We start from the raw sequence: 22666 nt of genomic DNA, 5'->3' as shown, positions 1-22666 counted from the left end.
TGTATTTCTTTTATTTAATCATTAAATATTAAATTAGGAAAGATAATTTTGGACCACCCTGCATATGTATATTAAATATAGGTAGTTTTAAACTTGTTATACTCCTTACCACAGTGATCATTACATAGAGCTTCATCTCCCCTCAAATATGTAAAATGGCAATTAATTATTGTTGATGAAATTAAACTAGGAATGTGGGATGCCACAGAGGACTTTTTGTTTTGTAAATATAAGTTATTTCTTCTTTCATCTACAATAGCGTCAATAAAGAAAAGACTGTCCATATTCATTTTATTGCTTCACAAACAAGTCTCTTCAATCCTCTCATCATTATAATAGTTAGTGCCTATTGGTTGGTCAATAGGTCTTGACACTCTGAAATATGGAAATAAACTGCCACCTCAAAAGTAAGAATCAATCATTCTTAGATGTGCAAAACTGCATTCACAAAGTATAGTCTCTCTATAGCTGACAATCAGAAAAAGGGCACTGGAATGTGGAAGTATCTCTGTTCTATGCAACTGTAGAAAGGCTGTCCTCCATGCACATAGTCAAATTGGACACAATGCAATGATCCGATGAAATATTTTATAAGTTCTTTGACCAAACCTGCTACAGAAAATAACACATTGGGCTACATTTAGTACATGACCTCAACTGTATTTAGCAATTTCAAGATAATTTAAAATGTAAATAATTTACAAAATAAACTTCATCCGCAGCCTTGAAGTTTTCGTACTTTTGGTGGCACCTCTCCTTACAGGTTGCTTAAGTGGCATTCCAACATGTTGTCTTGACTTAGCAATGATTTCATTAATGCATCATTGCCAACCCTTGAGTCATAATTTTCCAGTATGGTGGCTGTCCCTAACTGTTCCTCTTATAAGGTTGGGAGCAATGGTGAAACATTTTGTTAATCTGGAGTGAAATGCATGTATGGTTGGTATGATAGTGACTGTAAGGTTAGGCAGAATAATATATTAATTACTTTTTAGTATATCATTATTATTATAAGTTACTTGTATACATTTCCTTTACACTTAAGATTAATGATATGGAATAATTAAAAGCTGAATTTACTTTATTATGAAAATGATTGTTATCATTTCCACACATACTTCATGTAAATTCATTTAGTAAATTTGGGATTATATGCAACATTCCTTCTCTGTACATATTTGGTTAATTAATTTATTAAACATTTTAAGATAGCAACATATAGTTACAAATGACTAAATTCAATAGCCAATAGGTGTTTAAAATGTTGTTCAAAATGTTTAGTTTAAATACAAAGTGATGCAGAATTGTCATACAATTGCCACTAATTTCTGTTACAGTAACCACTGTTAAAAATTTTAATTTTTTTACATTTTTAATTTTTTATTTGTTTTGTTTATCGAGGTGCATGTAGGTATATAAAATGATTTGTTTTTTGAAAAAACATTGTCAAGTATAGTTAATACAGTGTGGTGTTGACATGAAAATGCCAAAACAGAGAGAATTAACGTTTGACAGAGTCAGAATCAAATTTTTACATGATGCTGGTTGGGGTTTAAGAATATTTGCAAAATACTTTCATTGTTTCTCCAAGTACATATTAAACATACAAGAAAACACTGTCCTATAATATAAGACAATGCAGGGGATGGAGAAAAAAACTCACTGAAAGAGATATTAAATAAAAGAATCAATTCCTTGAAAAACTGAAGGAAAACTGCAAAACACCTTGCTAATGATAATAACAAATCACACACAGATAATATTTCAAGAATGTTGCACAAATGTAGCCTTTTTGAAAAGTAACACCAAGAAAACCCTTACTGAAACACATTTTCAAGAAATGTCAACATATTCGACCCAGAAAAATCAGGAGATCTCCAGCCAATGGAATTGATACTACTAAGTCCAAACCTTAACTCTATATAACAAATCTGGGAATTCCTTTGATTACATGCTTGACAAAAGTAGAAACTGTACTAAAGAAAGCCTATGGATAAAGCTTCAAAAAACAAACAAACTTGAATCATAAAATAATTACTAATCAATCAATTAATAGACAAATAATAAAAAATGTTTTGAAAAAATAAGGATGATGTAGGGAATGCAATGCAAAATCATACAAAAATTACTACATAAGTAGCCAAACTTTTCCAAGAGAAACATTTATCTACAATTAAATATTAAATTCATTTTTGTTTTGCATGAATTCAGGTTTTAATAAAAGCAGTTAAGCTGAATAATGCTATAATGTCTTCCAGTGGCTAATTCCCATAAGCTTGTAACATTGATTCAGTGGCTACTTATATAGGGATTTTTGTATGGTTTTTGTGTATTCATCCCTACCTTGTTTCTGTACTTTTTAGCATTTCATTCCCTACATCATCCTTATTTTTCCAAAAAATGTTTTTTATTACTTGTTTCCCCTCTTATTTCAAACAATTAATATTAATGAATGGCAGTCGCTATAAAGGCAGCAGTTTTGGCCTGATGTGATGAGTTGTCTTGATGGACATCGTATGTAGAAGTTAGTAAAACACTATACTGCTTCTGCGTTTCCTAATAGATTTGAGACTATGATGGGCAATACATAATATGTGGTGGCCATTTTTTTCCCTACCCATCCCTACGTACTAAGCACTGCCATGCTTAGTAATACAAGTAGATTTGAAATCTAAGAAACAAAAATTATTTTATTTCAAATTTACTTTAAAAATTTACATTCTATTATTTACCATTAAAGAAAGTAATTTTGATTAAATTTCAAACTTCTTGCATTTTCATCTAGAAAACAGAAGTGATATCTAAATCTGTATCAGAACTTCATAAAATAAATCAATAATGTTCTTATTTTAGGATTTCATGATACTCTATGATGGTATTTAGAAAAGTAATTAAAATATTATCAATAACAAAAAAATTACTTAAAAAACAAGCTTGATTAGAATAATCTTACTAAAATTGTTTTGCACAATTAAAAAACAAATTATAAAAAATACAATACTGAGAAAGTAAAATTTTGTAAAGCCATTTTCCCAACCTTATGTAAATTATACCTTAAAATAAGTAAAAATTACAATATTTTGCAACAGTGTCCAAAAAATTCATAAATCTGAAACTCTATAAAAGGATTTATAATACAGAAAAATAAAACTATGAAAGATTAAACAGCTTCTGCTAGAAAAAGGTTCCTCCTTAAACTTGTTTTACACAAGATATACACACATGCTAAACATAGCCAGTTTTATAGTTATATTTGGACAGTAGTATCATTACAGAAATTCAATCATTCTTATGTTAAATTGTTAATGCGTTTTGAAAACTTCTCTTATTATAGATTAAAATGCTATGTGACTGCTATTATAAACTGGTGAATAAGCAGTTAAAATATAAGTACCTCTGAAATAACTTCACAATTGTTAAATGAATTTAGCTATTGTCATGGAACAATGAACAGAATCTGTACAACTGTTTAAAGTTTTACACATACAGGGCATTCACACTTAACAGAAATGAAAATTTTGTACCAGTCATTTTCTATTGCTGCAGGACACAAAATTCAAAACACAACAATGTTATTCAGTTACAATATTTATGCCAATGTTAACTCTATGTAAAAGCTAATTTTTTGATATGATATAAAAACATTTATAAAAACTAACTGGTTTGCCCCCTTTTTTTTAAGTACTGGCTGTGTGATATTTCATTGTGTTGAAAAACATTCTTAAAAATATCTAAAGATACTGACAACCAAAATCGATATGTACTCTTGTAACATGGGAAAAGGTAAGACAATCATGTTACTCTCTGCATTGACAAGTATGTTTATAACAGAGTAAACCAATATGATATATGAACAGACAAAAAGTGAGAAAAGTACTAGTACCATACATGAACCATCACTATAAAGGAATGCTAAACATTAATATTATATATGAACCAATAGTTTAATTTTGTGTTCCAAATTAAAATAATGATAATACTTACTTCAAGACATGACTGACAGAACTTGGTAATAATGAGTTTAAAATGATAAGCATAAAATTCATATCACTGATTTTATAACAGCATTAAAAACTTCAAAAACAAAACAAAAACAATTGAAACACTTCCATGCGGGAAAAAAATTTTACTGGGAATCTATAACAAAAACCATACAACTACCAGTGCTTTCATATATATATATATATATAAACACACACACTAGTACTGCCAAAAAAGTATTAGACATTTTCTAAATGACATGACAATTATTATATGATGATTGTCACCTTCTCATCAGATTAAGTGACATTTTGGTTTAGATATTAAATACTTACACAGAAAAAAATGGTTGAGAAAAAAATAGTAAAAGTAAATTGACATATTTTTGTATTTAGTTTTATTTGCAATAACTCTCAAAAATAGTTGTATTTCAATATAAATGAATTTCATATTTATCAATCTGTTGTCATACAAAGTATTTTAGTGTGTTTTTTTTCAAACCAAAATTAACCACAATTTTTTGTTAGGGAAGATTGGCAGCAAATATATATATGTGTGTATGCAAACCTAGTATGTTTTCTAGCTAACTCTTGTGAAGATTTTGAATCTAACTAGAATATGTTTTAATTATATAGAACTTAAAAAGTGACCTTTCAAATCATGTAACCAGTAGAGGAAATTAATAAAAGAAAGAAAAAAGTGATATTCCAGTATTTTCTTATTCATAACCACAGGATAATCTTATTGATGTTTTTGATTATATATGTATTTTTTTATTTGTCTTCCAAGCTGCTAATGTGTTACGTTAATTCCCCCAAAATTCTTTCTTGGTGCTTAAAGAATTCTACTGTAAAATCCCTCCACTGCAACTCCAAGATAAAGATAGTTTTCTAACCCAAAATCTAGCTTTAGTAACTTGTACTTAAGAATCTAGCAAATAGTCTTTCCAAATCAGTAAGGTTTCTAAATAGTAGTTCTGCATGTTTAAAATAAGAATATTAACAAAGCTGAGTAACATACTACAACCATAAAACTTTATCTAGTACGAGGTATGTTATGTAGACACACTCTACAGCGAGAGATACGTGTTTGAAGCTTATCAGCCTTCAATGTCTGTTGTTTAGGGGCATTGAATTCACTGGAATGGTCAAATGAAGCAAGCCAGAAACTATAGGCTGTAGAGTACACATTACAGCGACCATGACCTTGGCATTCTATGAAAGGATTTGACCTAAAATACTCTAAGCAAGAACCTGGTGACCACAATGGCTGACCACTTCCTTCTGCTCCAGCATCTGTATTCTTTAGAACAAAATAGATACAAAACAATTATGTAAATTATATTCCCTTAAGAAAAAGGACACATGTAATAAACTTCAAATCTGTAAATGCATTACTGTGTGTGGAAATAAGCTTTTCATCTATTTTCATTATAAGATAAACACTTTAAAACTTGAATAATAATATTAATAAAAACATAAAACTTTGAAAAACCTATACTATTACCTAATTTCAAAAAATATAAAGAAATATTAACTCATGAAAACCAATGTTAACAACTGAAAAGTTGCTAAACAAATATTTCTTTAGCCCTTCCATACATAGGTAAACAGATAGTTTTTATTAAAAACTATTTATGCAAGTTATGTCACTGTAGATACTCTCGAGTTGAATTGAGATGTACTTTTAAGCCTATATTTGCAAATTACAGTATTCTTCAGGTATAAGGATTGATACATAATTTTTTTAACTTCTAATGCAGTAAAGGAATATAAATGTCCTAAATGTATTTTAGAATATAACACAAGGTGATTAACAGTTCACAAATAGTAACAAGCAAATTTGAGATGCACGTCACTTTCAAGTATCAAGAAATATGCATTGAATCAATGTGATAAACCTATAAAGGACAATTTAAAACCCTTGCAGGGCAAACATGGAAAAAGATCTGCATATCAAGAAATGTCTATTGATCATAGTCTTAAGTTAGAATTAAATGAGCAGAAAAGTGCAGTTCATTTATTATTAACATGTTCCAGTCAATTGTGATGTCACTCAATAACATATAATGAGAAGGTAGAAATGATGCTGTTCTGGAATTCTGATACCAGCTGATACCAGGTTTACAATGCTTTATTCCCTACTGCAGAAGTCAATATCTTCAAACCAGCCAATAGAATAAAGTCATATTCTAAGATGAAAGCAATTGCTGCCAAGACACGAAGTTTAAAATTTGTGGGTAGTCTTGTGATATAGCATGACTTGCTGTATGAAGTCAACTTTTTAGCAAGTAATTGCAAGAAGGATTTTGACTCATTCTGAGCCATTTCGCAGCCGCAAAAGATTTATTTCCTTTCAACAGTTAAAGAAAGATGAAACCTTTCCAAAGGCACTGATGGATGCAAAGAGCTTGCAGAAAATTTTGTAAGAACAGCAGAATTTCTCATCAAAAATGAAAACATAGTTTTCCCATAAAAGTTATAATGAACTTATCCTTAATCCACAGCAAAACTTAGAGTCAAATTCTCTTATCCTTATAAAAGCATATATTTTTAATATTTTGGAGATATGCAAAGATTCTTGTAGGGGATATGTTTTACCATTTTGTTTTTGTTGTTGTTGAAATCTATACTCATAGATATCATTCAGGCTTATTGCTAGCTATTTTTTGCCACTCCAAGCTCGTTTTTAATCTATCCCCCTATCGTTTGTTAAATAATAAGTAGTACTAAAAAAAATGTTACAATTAAGGAAATGTATCATTCCTTGCTTTCATTAAGTCCGATGTTTGGGTATTTTTGAAAATTGATTTAAATTGTTGCCAGTCCAACCAATTTTGTTTGTATTATAATTAACCATACATTTTATAATCTGTTTGAGGTTGGAAAAGCTTTTTTCCTCCACTAGAAATAATGATTGGGAAAGTCAAGAGAGTTATACAAATGACAGAAGTGTCAAAAAACTACTTTGCTCATCTTTTTTTTATATTTCAGTACATCTTTTGAAAGTCATTTTAATGATTCTGCATGAGGATTCTTGCAGTTCGTCACATAATTTTATTGTAGAGACATCAGTTGCCTCATTATTTGGTAAGCCGATCTGAAAATCCATGGAGTGCTTAAACACGTCCCTGAAACTTATTTTTGATACATAGCAATGCAATATATTCTATTGAATCATTTGCTGTGGTAGCAGTTTTTTTTAACTTAATGATGAAAATATTTACCATAAGAAAACTATAGCCAATCCATAAACTTTCCCAATTCCTAGGACAATCTGGCACAATAGTAGACTGGCTGTGTACAGCAATTACCTGAAATTATTAATTGAGTTATTATAGTAAAAATGTAAGAGAGAAATAAAAGTGTCTTACAAACAATTTCATAAAATAATGATAAAGTATGATTTAACATTTTGTAATCATTAACACAATATATTTTAGAAAGTACCTCATACAAATGGTAAAAAGTTTTGTTTGAAAACAGAAATGAAAAATATTAAGTACATGAATAATACTGTATTAAAGTGCTGTCAAATTAATGTTCCTCTGCATATAATTGAGCAGAATTAATCAATTTTTTGTTCATAAAATAAACTTAATATTAGAAAATAAATTCTATTTCTTTGGCCATAATGAGTTTCTAAGTGATGAAAAATTATTTGCTAAAATTTTCATTGTTACATTATTTATAGATCTGAAAAAATACCCCAGAGGAGATATTAGGTAAATTAGCCTCACCATTCAGAAAGAAAACTTATCTAAGATGGATTGCACCTTCAAAAGGAACATGGACCTCCAAATTTGCCACCATTCACAAACAAAACAAACTGGAAAGGGTGTTTCACTTTTTAAAAATAAAACTAACCATGTAGTGATGTGTTGGATATACAAGACTGTTTAATGTAAGAGTTATTCTTTAGTTCCTTTAGTGATTTAATATTTAATGATTATTTAGTTTTCATAACAAGAGTGTTAAAAGTAATTATTTTAAAGACAATAATTATGACAAATTTTGTTACTCGGTAAGAGTTGTACGTTTTGTGTGTGTAATTCAACTTTTGTAATTTGACGTCATTACTCAAACCTTCTGTATTTTTCTTGTTGCTTTAAGTGAGTATTGTTACATAATAGCATATTGTAATGTGTAGAAAGTTCTAGCCTCAGTTGGGCAATGTATATACATAGGCAACCAAGTGAGTGCAAGTAAATCTAAGTCAGAAAATGTTAAGTTAGTGAAAGTGAAGTTAGACTGTATGACTGTTAGTTTAGCAGCAACAGGCAATATTTATAGTGAGTTTCACAGTGTTATTGTAATAACAGAGATAGAGGAGAATAATTTGTTTTGTCAAAGGGTGTTCTAAAGTAACTGAACCCATCTGTGTGGACTCTGATGAAAACAAGACAATTATTTGAAGTTCTGGATACAACTGTGGTAACCCACGGGGTAATATAAGTGACTTGATTGCAGATTGTATAGTAAGAAACAGAGTATAGAAAAATAATCCATCTTCTCAATTGGGTTCTAAAGTAACTGAACTAGTCTGTGTAGACTTTTGACAAGAAAAGATAATTTTAGATACAACTGTGATATCCTATAGTGTAAAGAAATTTTTTACATACGTTTTATTACATATTATTTTAAAACAAGTGGATTGCGTGCTGTCCGTTTATTGTTTGAATTTATCATCAATAAGTCACAGACACCTACTGTAAAATAATCCCACCCCATTTGATAAACCTGACATGATTACAATGAAAAACACGTAGCTTCAAAGAGTTCTAACTTCTTTCAAATAAATCTAACCAGTTATAAGAGCTCACTTTTGACTAAACAAGATAACAGGTGGTATTACTTTTAAAAAATTCAATTGATCTGCTATAAAAGCTCATTATTGAAAATTGATTTTGTTTAGTTGGGAAAGACCTTTCTTTTGAAAAATATTAGCTGTATCACATATTGGTATTCCTAAAAGAAACCTAGTTTGGGACAGATTTATCACTTCTCAAAGATTAAACTGTCATGTGATAAGTGTTAATTCTTGACTAAAAACACAAACCTGAGAAGGACTTTCACAAACGACACAGCGACTGATATAACGTTCTATATCTCTCCCAACTATTGGGGACATGGACATGAGCATGGGTTCTGGTGTGCTTAGCCAGTAACTGTAGTCACTTCTAGATGCCAAATGGCACACATTGTTCAGGTTGCAAAACATATAAGGCATGGTTGAAAAATACTTCAGACAGCTCCCAGGACCACCTGACGAGAAGTTAAACACTTAAATGCACAAAGGGCACTTTGAAGCCTAATTCATGTTTCTAATAAACAAATGAATTCAGAAAAGACATTAAAAAAACAAATACAAATCTGACAAAAGAACAAAACATTTCTTTTCTATTTTTAAGTACTTAAAAAAATAAAATAAATTCAACAATATTTTTTGTCTGTGACCCTATTTGTATACTATTAAGATTAATACCTATTAATAAGGAACAATGAAACTATCTAAAAAGGTGAGACTTTTGCAAATTAGTTTTCAATTTTTTATGATTGACATTATTATTGTTTAGTTGTTTGTGAATTTAAAAAAGAAACCATCAGTTCTGACTTCAAATTTGAAATATTTTCCTATGATAACCCAAAATTGCTTTGTGAATAATTTAAAATTTAATACCGATATAAGCTGGTTTTCAAAGTATGCACAGAATAATGGATTTCCAGGTATGTATACATCACTTAATAAAGCTAAGGTGAGAGAATTATAATATATACTTATTTATATACATTATCATTTTGTAATTCTCCATTTAATTAGTCAATTCATTCGCAAATTGAAAGCTTCTGGGACCTGACAGGTCAACAATTGAATGTTGTGGTTGTGGGCCCAAAAGAGAAAATCCAGAGTCAAAAAGCAGAAGTCCTAAGAGCAAGCATGTCTCCCTATCAGTTGATTTAAGAAACTAAAGCAGAGTTGTATGAATGGATCATAACAAGACAATCAGACAGATGAAACTGAAGATGACAGCAAGTTTGACACAAGCAATTAATACTTCAAAGACGTTGACAGGAAAATACCACTCCTCTGAAGAGGGTAAGGATGCACAGAACTGACCCTAACCCAGAGAACAAAAACACTGGCAAACAGGTGTAAGCCCAACAAGGTGTGTGTGGTGGGGGGGGTAGGGATGTCCACTGTTTTGTAGGACTGATCATGCCAAGAAAGCTGACCACATTCTGCAAATGAGTTGAAAGAAAAAACTGGTGAATCAGATATTGTATGGGTTCAAGAAAGACTTAAAGAACTTGACAAATCAACTGAAACCAGATGGTTACAGAAGGAGAAAGGCGGTTGCAGCTGAAAATGCTTTTTGGAGTGGTGCAAGAAGAAGCCAGTAACCTATATAATAGTGGAAATGTAGAACCAACAAATTCATCCTCCAGGAGAAAGCTCACAGGACCCAAATGGCAACAATTTGGGTAATTGCTAACCCAAAGGAAGGGCCTGGCACTGAAAAATCTGACTGTCATTGGATGAACCAGGGGGAGTAACAGACAGATGGAAAATTAGAATGTGGAGAAAAGCATCTGAAATACATTAACCTTGGTAATCCAAGGCTCAGGAGAGAATATCCACCTAAGTTGAAGAAAGTTAATATTTTCCTTATTAAAATATACTTCTGAAAGATAGCTCACAGGATAGATTTTTTTGCTTTCAGTGCTGCCCCTCTATATATAAAAATTTTTTCACTTGCCACCAGCCTTAAAACTCCCACCTACTTCATGTAGCATAGTTCTGCTGTTTCTTTGCATGCAAATAAGCATGCAGCAACCCTCTCTGTGACACACTCTTCTGATGCAGTTACTACCTCTACACAGGTCAACTTAATCCTCATTTTGAAGTTAGGCACAAAAGAAGCACCAAAAGTGGGGAGGAAGTGTGAAAGGAAGTATCTATCAGAAATATATTTTTTAGTGTAGGAAAATATTAACTTCTGATACAATATCTTACCTCCACTCACAAAAGCAGGTACAATCTCACACTGACGTGGTGGAGGGATCAGCACAAAAGTTACCTAGATAGGCACCCTTTTGGAAAGTGTCCAAGAAAAGCCCATGCAGTGGGACTTCTCTTGTGAGAGGAACACACCCATGGGAGACTGCACCACACTGATACCAGGTATACTCTTCTCCTATTATGGTAGTAAGTGTTGCTTAATTGGGTGGAAAAAACTTAGGTCCAGCTGTACACCAAATCATACTCCCGGGAACCGACATCCAGGAGATGATTAAAAATATTGGCTGGTCCAGTGTTTTGACTAAGACTAGCTTTCCTGGGAACTAGCCAGTAGGAGAAAGCAGAATGGATTACTTGGCTGAAAAGTGTGGTTAATATATACATGGATGTGCCCACTGGTGTAGAATGGCTAGGGTGCATAAGACCACGCTTGGTAGGTCAACTCCAGTCCAAAACCAAGTGCCATTGGGTATTTACCTCCTGGTCTGTGGTAGGAGAAAGGTCTCTACTGTCTTCATTTCAAAATGAGGATACAGAAGGGAAAAATATTCCATTCCACTTGCCTAGACAGGGCACATGTGCAAATGCAAAATCAACACCAGCCACCCAGGAAAACTACATCTGAGTGACATTAGGAAGGGAAGTGCCAGTATGGTGGTTCATTCAAATTCAATAACTAAACAGACATCTGGTTCCTGGTCTAACTCCTTACCACACCAGATCTCAGAAATCTCAACTTGCATATGATATGCCAAAGGTTCCCCAACCAAATTAACTATCAGCCATCCAGCTCATGGCTACACCAAACTCCTGAGCCACAACCTTCTGGAGAAGGTATGTTGAGGGTTCCCCAACTGAATAGTACGGTAGTATGTCTGTGGTACGATTAGGGTTCCCTACCAACACATGTGTGAGGACTTATATTAGAAGATATAGCTTTAATCCAATACCAGCTTGCCCAGGAACCAACATCCAGGCGATGGTAGGATGAGGAGTCATAGCCTGAGGGGTGAACTGCATATTGGTGGATTTATTCTAATTCATGATTCAATGAGAGAATCTACATCATCTACACTGGCAGAACATCACTGTCCAACTCTACTGAATGGAACTGAGCACAATCAGGAAGAAGCCTCTATGGTCCATCACCCCAGTGGCTAGGTAAGTGGTAACAATTTCCATACTCCACTTGTAGAGAGGGGGGAATGTGGTAGGGAGTCCAGAGGAATGCTACACTGGAAACTATGCAATTGGAAAAAAGAAAGAAAATAAAAAGTAAACTTACCTTCTCACAATTGAACTGATGTGTGTAGTATGGCAACAGGTGGAATACAATATCCAGATGAAGAAGAAATTGCCACATGAAGTAAGTAATGGGAGATGAACATGTTGGGTGTAATCCACATGCCAGCCTCAATGATTTTTTTTTTAAGGGATGATGTAGATGAGTTGCCGAGGAAAAAATGAGATGGTAAATCTGGTGACATTATACCTAGAAAACATCTTGAATTGGGAGATAAGATTGAGTAAGCCAACCAAATTAGTCGGCAAGTCCAACCTGTAAGGGTAGTGGGTGAAATATGTTGTTGAGGACATAGATTCCAGGGAATGAATAAATGAGAATGGGAACCATGGAAGGAATTCATGCAGGTGATATAACTTCTGAGAGCACGTACAGGACATAGAAGTCTATCTGGATCTGAATGAGAAAATAAATGGGAAATGGAGGAAGATTGGTGTAAAGGAGTTGTTGCCTTTATGAGCCACCGATATCTTGGGGATAATCTGGATACAGGAGATCATAGGTATGGTGGTAAAAATACATGATAGGCGATGGTAAATATATCTGACCTCTGACGACCACAGGCTAATAAGATTAAGAGATAGGTTTTGAGGGATAAGTGGTACAAGGAACAGGTGGCCTCGTGTTCAAAAGGTGTTTGGGTAAGGGTGTGGAGAACAACATCAAGCTACCAATTCTGAAGGATGGCAAAATGAGGGGGATGAAGGATTTGAAAGGAATGCAACAAAAGGGAAATGGTAAGAAAGAAAAAATGGATGATATTAAATAAGTCTGCTTGATACCCACCAATGGTAGACATCAAAGAATCATTGTCAAACAGTCAAGTCAAATTTGGAGACATGAAGAATACTTGGATGAGAAGGAAGGTAGTCATGATGCAGAGATAAACAGTGAAATTTATGCCCTTGTTTCTGTTATACCGTAAGAGAAGAATGATGTATGGAAAGTGAAAAGAGGTAGTTACATGTGTGAATAGTCTGTACTGCCTCTCAAGGGACTGGTCAAAAGCCACATGTGAAGTCAGACTGTGGCATAACATACTAACAACTGAAGTTGACAAAAGTGGGATTGGAGAAGAGGAGTGATAAATGAGGTGCTGACTGGAGGAGGGTTAGGACTGGAAACCCAGTGTGTGCCAGCCAAAAGGTTCTAGTAGATGGACATGACATGGAGTGGACTGGATGATAGATAGAAACCTGGGAAGGAGACGGATAGGAGGTAAGGCATACAGATAAATGTTGGATATATTCTGACTGAAGGCATCTAATGCTAAAGGCAAACGATGAAGGACTGGAACCAAAAGATGAATAATTTGGTATTGAACTGGGTGGCAAATGAGTCTAGAGGTGTAGTAAACCACTGGTCGTATAATCACCAAAATTTGTGAATTGAGGACTACTTTATGAGAAAGATCTTGTCAGGATAAGATAATTGATCTGCAATGAGATTCAATGCACCAAGGATATGACATGCAACTAAGCGTATACGATATGAATGGGCCTCGAACAGGAGTTATAATATTTGGAAAACACACTGAATGTGAACAAATGCCACCTTGTCGACTAATGTTTGAGATAACAGTCAATTTGTTACACTGGATCATGACCAATTTGCCTCATACTAAAGTAGGAAGCGATCCAAAGCCTGACAGATGGCACAAAGCTCTTAAGATGTTTATGTGTATCACCATCTTAATGAAAGACCAATGATCCGAAAATTTCCATATAATCCATACATGCTCCCAAACCCACAAAAGAAGTATCTGTACACAGATGCAGGTTGGGCCATGGAGGTGGAACAGACATGCCAACCATTTTGTTTTCTCTGCTAATCTACCTAGAAAAACGATTTGAAGTGAGGGGAAGAAATCGATACAGAAGTCCAGGGGATTATAAGCAAGGTTCCAGTGATCATACAGTACTCACTGAAGGGTATGAATGGAGCATGACCCATGGGTAGAAAGGCTTCTGTAGAAGCCCATATCTCCCAAAAAGGATAGAACCTCGCTTGTAGACAGAGTATAAAATGATAAGGCTTGGATAACTATGTATTCTATCAAATGTTAACAAAGAAGAGAAACTGGGCTCAACTAAGGAAGGAGTTGAAAAATGCTCCTAGTCAGAAGAGGTATTGTGTGTTTAGATAAGAAAGGAATGTTCAAACAAGATGAGCCACCCCACACGATTTGCTTCCAAAAGAAGCAACCAAGTGTGTCTGTGAGGTGGTTGTCAGGATGGCGTTCTTGTAAAAATGAATCATAGACCTGGTGTAAATGTCCTTAAAAATGTGAAGGACTCCATGCGAAAAAAAAAAAAAAGGTAAGTCAATACAAATGTTGAGATAAAACAGATTTATAATAGGATGCCAGTTCTCAGCCTTGTAGAGAAGTACAAAGGACATTGGAATAAAATCTTGTAGAAATATGATTGACAGGTTCTATAGCATCCTTGATAAGAAATTTTAAACTGCCTCAGATAGATGCTGGCCAGAAATACGATTCCAAAGAGGCAGGAGGATACAGTAAATGGAGTTAAAGGAAGTGGGTGAGTATTGGAAGGCATAAATCCTTTCACCTCACCTCCAAATATCCTGGGATCTGAGGTGAAAGTGTACTGCAGGAGCATATCAAGTCAAAGAGTTCCCACTCTGCTAGAAACCACAAAATAGTTACCCATACCTTTGGCAGTGTGGGATTAAGTAATAAGTGAGAAACCCCAAACACAAAGGAGGAGTGCTGTTGAGCAGTCACCACCCTTGAATGTAATAATGTGGTAAGATCTCCAAAATTAACCTTCGTAAAAATGGTGCCATCCATAGGTCACCTAAATAGGATGTGGGTAGGTTAACAATGCATCCTAACCCAGGATTCAAATAACAGAGTAGCCATGTTAGAAGTGAAAAAAAGTCGAGAAGAATAAGCATGCCAAACTGGAAAAATATAAGGGAACCAGTGCCCACCAAAACTCTGTTGGGGAGCTGTGGATAACTGCAGACAGGAGAGAACTGGAGGAAAAGTAAATGAGAAGTGTGGAAAGGGTTCAACAGATGGGGGGGGGGCAATTGGATGTGGGAAAAAAACTCACAGAATTATCAGGGTCAGACCTAATTTATGTAGGAATGACTAACTGTTGGGAATTTATATATGAAAAATCTACATGAAGATATGAAAAAGTATAATTATCATGTAATTGTGCCACAGCATGAACCCCTAATATCTAGAGAAGAAAAGAAGACTATATATTCTGGGAAAAAGACCAATGTAGGAGGGAAGAAAAGGAATAATATGAAACAGGAGATACAAGTAAATGGGAACAAACCTGTAACACCATATCCAAGAAGACTGAGGATATGGGGAAAATTGAGATTGCACGGTCAAGAAAGGAAATAAAAATAAAATTATTCAAATTGCCTTAATCTTGTCCAAATCAACCAGAGAAAGAAATGTCAGATCTGAGTTTGGAAGAAAATAGCTGGCTGCATGATCGACTCTTAACTTCTATTGAAAAACCACAACCTCTTTAGCCAATAAAACAGGGCCTGTATCCTGAGACACATCAGGTTAAGGTTCTGTAAGATTTGTTACTACAGAATTAGTGACAGTGGTATGAAATTCAGAAATCATGTTCAACTGGAGTGAAGTTAAAAAATAATAAACTACATTTAGTTTATAACTGTAGAAATAAAGAAAAAAAACAACTAAGTTGTTTAATTAAGAAACAAAACAAAAACTAATCTTAACACTATTGTGCAAAATCGAGAAGTGAGGATTAGATTGGTCTGTGTAGAGAGAGTAACTGTCAGAAGAGTGTGTCATGCTCCTATTGGTAGAGGGTTGCTGGATGTTTATTTGCATGTGAAGACATAGCAGAACCACGTTACACATGGAATAGGTGGGAGTTTCATGGGTACTGGTGAGTGAAAAACTTGCATATATGAAAGGCAGCCCTGAACAAGAAAAGCTTTTTTTGTGAGTAGATGTAAGATATCATATTGGAAAACACCCATCTTGAACTGAGGGATAATAAAAAATGAATTCATGGATGAGAAATTTATGACAGGTGGACAATCTCTCATCTTTATGGAAATGGCAAAAATATGGGAGTAAAGCCTGACATGTGGCCTGTTATGGAAAGAAGAAACAGTTTCCTTGAGATGGAAAAGGTGTAAGTAATCTGAGAGGTTGGAAAGACAACCAGAGAAGGAAGAGGAGAGGGAAAGTACATAGGAGAGGATCTGTGTGACCCAAAGACCTGCTGAAAAGGGAGTCCACAGATGTGCAAAGAGGTGCAGCTCCAAAAATGATTAGAAAACGTCATCCTTTGGAGAGGATCAGAAAAAAGAAACAGAGAACCCAAGATAAATGGGACACTGCAGATGAAGAGATGGAAACAAAATCTACAAATAGGTAGGTGCTAGTGTCCCCATTCACTCTGTCAGAGTCTTGACACAGATCCTTCAAGAGAAGACAGAGTGGATAAAACACTGAAAGTTGATAATAAAAGAAATTGAGTATAAAATACGAATAACTGGATGATAAGGTTTAGTTGAAAATTAACGTGACAAATGCAATGCAAAAATCTTTAATATCAAATACAATGAAGCAAATTTAATATGTCTGAAGACAAGCAATGCAAATCAAAAATGAGCATTTGTTCCAACACTATCATTCATGGGGATTACTGCACATGGAGGACATGTCACCCTCTTAATGGTGGAGGGCTATAGTATAATGATGATTCTATCATAGGCTGGTGCAGTACATGTAGGAATAAGAGTTTTGTTCATAAATTGTGGTGTAGGCAAAAATCTTCTCGACAGTTGCATGTGGTAGTATCTCTTTGTCGTACAGAGTGGTGAGTATGTTTTTTTCAAACTAAGCTTTTTAAAGATACATATGTTACTAAAAAAGCACTTGCTTTTTATCAATGTTGATCATCATGCTCCTTTAAAGTATGGTAGCAGCCTTTATGTTAGTGTAAGTTTTCCACAATAAACCTACCAAAATAATGTTAACAAGAAGGTTTGTTTGTTTGTACTTAAGCACAAAGCTACACAATGGGCTATCTGTGCTCTGCTCCCCATGGGGATCGAAACCTGGATTCTAGAGTTATAATTCTGCAGACATACCGCTGTGCCACTGGGGGGCTACCAAGAAGGAGACCAGATGTTGTTAAACATCCTCCCAGTCAGAATGCAAGTTAGTATCAAATAAAAGCCCTTTTCAGGCCCACATCCATATGAAGAAGATGATAATGCACCTTAACTCATCCTAAACAGACAACTCTGTTACTTAAGCACTATAATAAATAAGGAGGAATTGTTTCAAGTGTAGGCAATCAAAATAACAATAATTAACCATTTGAACAAAATCTATTTCAAAACAGTAAGTATTCATTTTCAAATATAACTAAAATTAAGTTGTTTTTTGAAAGAAAATTGCAACTGGAAAACAAATCTATTTCAAAAAATATTCTCTGACAATACAAGAATTAAAAAAAAATTATTCAAAATCCTAAACTGTTCTTAGCTACAAAAATTATATTTTTCAATAGTTTCTAAGAATCTAAAAATATTTACTCACCAAGATCCTGTCCATGTGATCGTTCATTACCTAAAATATACAGTAGGGAGTAGCCCTTCCACAATAGGGATGTTCCTCTCGGACAGCTAGGCAACTCCATTGTCTGACTATGTCGGGTGAAGAAATGACCAAAAGACAAAATATTTAAACTACCAGGTGGCCCTATATCACCTGGGAGTCCTCTCTGCCCTGGTACTCCTTGTGGCCCTGCAAAACAAGTAAAACTAGTGCAGTACGCTTTCAGAAAATATTTCACTGAATCATACTACATGCATATTTATGTTAAATAATGAAGCTATAGCATGTGTAAAAAGTAGTTAAATCAGGAAAGAAAAAAGAAAACAATATTTTTTACACTTGTTTATTTATTTTTTACTAAGAAATTTAAATGCAACACTTCTTTTATTCAGGTTTATTACCTTATCTAGAATTAGCTTTTTGTTTTTTATCTGCATTTTTCATATTGTATTTTTGGTACTAGGATTATAAATTTTGTATGACAAGGCTTTTATTTAAAGTTTAAAGATAAAAACTCTTATTCTACTCTTTTATTGATACTACAAAGATTTTTCTGAACTTCAAAATACTATGATCCTTTTTCCAAACTTTTCTATGGAAAATATTCGATAATGAGAACAATATACAGCTGAGGTTGAATGTCATGTATGAAAACTACATTTTGGTATTTCATAACTAGTGTGATGTCTACAAAAACTAACTGCTTTTGGGAAGGGTATGTAATAGCTTTTATTGACACAAAATGTTCATACACTTAGATCATAAACTACAAAGATGTGTTAAAATCAGGAATTTAGAATTTCCAAGACAAGGTTATCCCTTGTACTTAATGGCCCTGGACAACGAAAGAATATGGAATGACTTGAGGCACCAAGACTATCCAGAAAGAGATCTGCAACAAGCTGTACTCTAGCTTTGGTATGCATGGTATGGAATCTGTAAAAGGTGAGAATCCATGAATACAAAGGTCTGTGGAAAAGTGATTTTGTTTGTTTGTTTCAAATTAAGCACAAAGCTGCACAATGGACTATCTGAGTTCTGCCCACCACATGTATCGAAACCCAGTTTTTAGCAATGTAAGTCCACAGACATATCGCTGTGTCACTGGGGAGCAGAAAAGTGATATAAGTCACATGTAGACAAGTTGCTTCCAAGATATATCTGTTCAATCCATAACTTACCACAAGCAGCTGGAAAATAAAACAAGTATTAATGCAATTCCATACAAAGACATACTGTCAAGTCATCATCATTCTCATACACTAGGTGGATTAAAGAAAGCCTGCATGGAGGAATTGTATACTTTAGACATGACAGCCTTACAAAAATACCTCTTTTGCAATGGAAACCACAATGCCAGCCTATTGTGAAGATGCACAGTCATCAGATAAAGATTGTTCTCAACATGGTCATATACATTGTAACAACACAGTGAGGCTACAAAATCATTTTTCATATAACACCCTCAATATCTGTATACAGAAGAATAACCAGGATCTGAAGGTGTAAGGGAACAGGGCCTGATTTAGCTGTGGTTAATTTCAAAATAATTTCATGTGACTTGCTATCATTCTTTAAACAATTATTGTTCAGAGTAAAATTACTTGATTAAATAAGAATTATTTGTGAATTTAATATAACAATTAATTTCAGTTTTGTGGGAGGCACCCCCAATGTTAAACCAGCACAGGGAGGGAATAAGAAAAAGGTGGTTGCAACTTCATTAAACTAACTGTAAAGACTAATTTTTACTTTTTTGTTTTCATTTGAACAGTGGAAGGAAAGTACTGTATATCTCTGGAATTTCATTTACCTGAATCAAACTGAAGAGTATCAAGTTAATAAAACTGTAAATATTTCATGCAAAAATATGTCATAAACATCTTGTTTAAGATTAATAAGAATCATTCTATTTCAGATATATACACCAAATTAAAAATTTAAAAGAAATGTGTTTTTTGTTCATAAAAAATGTATCTATACAAGTTATAAGTATTTAAACGTCAGAATCTGCTTTTGTTTTTAACAATCTCAGAAAGCAATTAATTACTATTATGAAAATGGTATGTAAAGTCTGATGTCCCACTTATTTATTTTGTTTTATTGTTATTGACCCATCTATTTGGTAACTTAACTGAATTTTTACCATTCACAAAATCTTATACCGATTAATGTTAAACTTATGTTAATGTACATATATATATATATATATTTTTTTTTTAACTAAGAAATTTAAGTGCACCACTTCTCATTTAGATTTATTACCTTATCTAGAATTAGCTCTTTGTTTTTTTATCTGCATTATTCATATTGTTTTTTTGTTAGTAGACATAAATTTTGTATTAATTAATTATTATTATTATTACTAAATATTAATATCTGAAGTAAACTGCCCAAAGCAGTTAGAGAATATTCTGAATTTAAAATGTTATAACTTAGGTAACACAATACTAATGTTATAAAATACTGTCAATCTGTTCATTTTATGTAAATGAAGCACCTGATGATCAGTCATGAAATATGAAGTACAAATGAGGCCATTTGGTGCATGCTACATCTCTCACAGCCTCTTCTCAATTGTCAACTTTTAAAGTGAATCAAAATGTTTATTAACTCTCTGTATATGAGCTAATCATGAAACTATAAATAACTCTGAACACATTAAGTGTATCTTTGAAATTTGACAAGCTTTTAGTAAACATCACAAGTTGGTTTTACAGAAAAAATTAAGATTTTTCAATAAGATATTTTTACAAAAGATTTGTATACAAATTTATGAAGCTTTTACTGGGTCAGTCTAAGTGCAAGGTGATGTTCATGTTAAAATATTTCTTTCATTATACAGTTTCCTAGTTCATTTTCTTAACCTCTAGAGCATTATTTCCCAAACTATGTTCTGTGGAACACTGGTGTTCCATCTGAGATTGATAGGTGCTCCGTGAGAAAATCATGAGTTTAAATTTTAATAAAATATTTAACACATTTTGTATGATCATAACTTATTATGAAATATTTTCCTGTGTATTATAATTAGATGATATCGATTTCACATTGAAGAAGAATTATAGAAAATGCCATATCTATTCTACATAATATCTTAGTGGAGAGGTTTGTACCTAAAATATATTATAAACATAAAAATGTAAAAAGTCATTAATATGTAATTTTATTAAATAAATAAATGAATAATATGATATACAAATCTAGAGGGTGCTGCATACGCAACATACCCTCTACCATATGGAGGTGATTGATATTATTTCAAACCTACAATTTGCTATTAAATGTTATAACACTACTATTATTAAGGAAGACTGAAAGTTTGTATCATTAGAACTCTGTAATATATCTTAGTTTTGTGTAATGTCTTACCATTGAGGTGAGAACAATATCATATAAAATCACAATAATTTAGATATATGGTAAAACACAAAGATTTTCTTTGAAATTACTATTGGACAAAGACCTCAGACTGTCAATGTACCTTGAGGTCCAATATCACCATCTGGTCCTTTGAGTCCTTGGAATCCATATGGTCCTGGGAGTCCTATAGTTCCTCTGTCACCAGGTGGTCCTTTCAACCCATTAAGCCCGGGTATACCTCTATCCCCCGGAATACCTGTAAGTCCATTTAACCCTCTGACACCAGGAAGCCCGATTTTACTTAAGTCTAATGGGGGTAGTTCTACCTCTCCTGGTTCACCAGGACTGCCTTGTTCACCTGAAAAAAATTAGTCAATTTTCTTTGTTAGTTCTTGAAAAAAAGATAGGTGCCTTCATTTAAAACTGAAGGATTCTTTTTTGCTAATCTTGAGGTTCAGAAATGTAAGCTGTTTGGGATCAATTAAGTAAGTTCTAATGTGTACTAAACAGTTTTACAAACATTTGTCACAAAACCCAAAAAGATTTTAATAAAAAGATGTTACTGTTTGCTTGTTTGTAATTAAGCACAAAGCTACACAATGGGCTATCTGTGCTCTTCCCACCACGGGGATCGAAACCCAGTTTCTAGCGTTGTAAGTCCGCAGACATACTGCTGTGCACTGGGGAGCAAAGATGTTACTATCTTTTTTCTAAGTAATTAATTCCTAGTTGTTTCTGTCTGTTGTTAAGAAAACAACTACACAATGGGCTATCTGTGCTGTACCCATAATCAATCGAAACACAGTTACTGGAGGTATAATTCCTAGTAACTTCCTGTTAATAATTTGTTACATTCTACTGAATCAAAAAATGTATATTTTGGATATATATATCAGTTGATAGCTGTTTGGTTGTATAATGAAGCTCAACATTTCACTGTGTGACCTATCTTATCTTGTATAAGATAACTTAGAATTTAGTTTCTACATGTTGGGAACATATCAATTAAAATTTCCAACAAATGATCAAGAGAGGAAAATTATGTGAATAAAAAACATAAATAATTCAAAAATCTGTAAAAATAAACAGATTGGTTTTTGAAGTATAAAATAAATTTCTGAAGTATACAAGTACTAAATACCTTAGTTAGTCTCCTACAGTTTATATTTCATAAGTATAAAATGTTTCGATTTTTCTATGGTACAGTTTTATTTGGAACATTTTAAATATGGATGAGGTCATATGATAAATTTACCCTAAAACATCATGTTTTGTAGCTTGATAAATCATGGAACTAATATATTTTTTCACAGACTAAGGTGTTAACTTTTGTATCTTGATAAGTCAAGGAACTTCTGTTTTTTCTTGTGATAGTTCAATTGTATTCTGCTAAACCATGT

The 22666-nt window shown here is 33.2% G+C and overlaps 1 protein-coding gene across 1 annotated transcript in view; it reads right to left on the bottom strand.

Moving 5' to 3' along the window:
• Nucleotides 1-4627: 4627 nt before the first annotated feature.
• Nucleotides 4628-22666, bottom strand: part of LOC106466618 (collagen alpha-1(IV) chain-like) — a gene marked incomplete at its 5' end in the record, with an annotated part of 138773 nt that continues 120734 nt past the window's right edge. The window contains 5 exons of the mRNA XM_022394658.1: nucleotides 4628-5283; nucleotides 7208-7294; nucleotides 9040-9245; nucleotides 17886-18092; nucleotides 21388-21624. Coding sequence (XP_022250366.1) covers nucleotides 5017-5283; nucleotides 7208-7294; nucleotides 9040-9245; nucleotides 17886-18092; nucleotides 21388-21624 — 1004 coding nt within the window. The remainder of the gene's footprint in view (nucleotides 5284-7207; nucleotides 7295-9039; nucleotides 9246-17885; nucleotides 18093-21387; nucleotides 21625-22666) is intronic.

The sequence above is a fragment of the Limulus polyphemus genome, unplaced genomic scaffold (assembly GCF_000517525.1).
Source record: "Limulus polyphemus unplaced genomic scaffold, Limulus_polyphemus-2.1.2 Scaffold2324, whole genome shotgun sequence".
Lineage (NCBI taxonomy): Eukaryota > Metazoa > Arthropoda > Merostomata > Xiphosura > Limulidae > Limulus > Limulus polyphemus.
The sequence above is the reverse complement of the archived record's forward strand: the minus strand, read 5'-3'. Positions and strand labels throughout refer to the sequence as shown.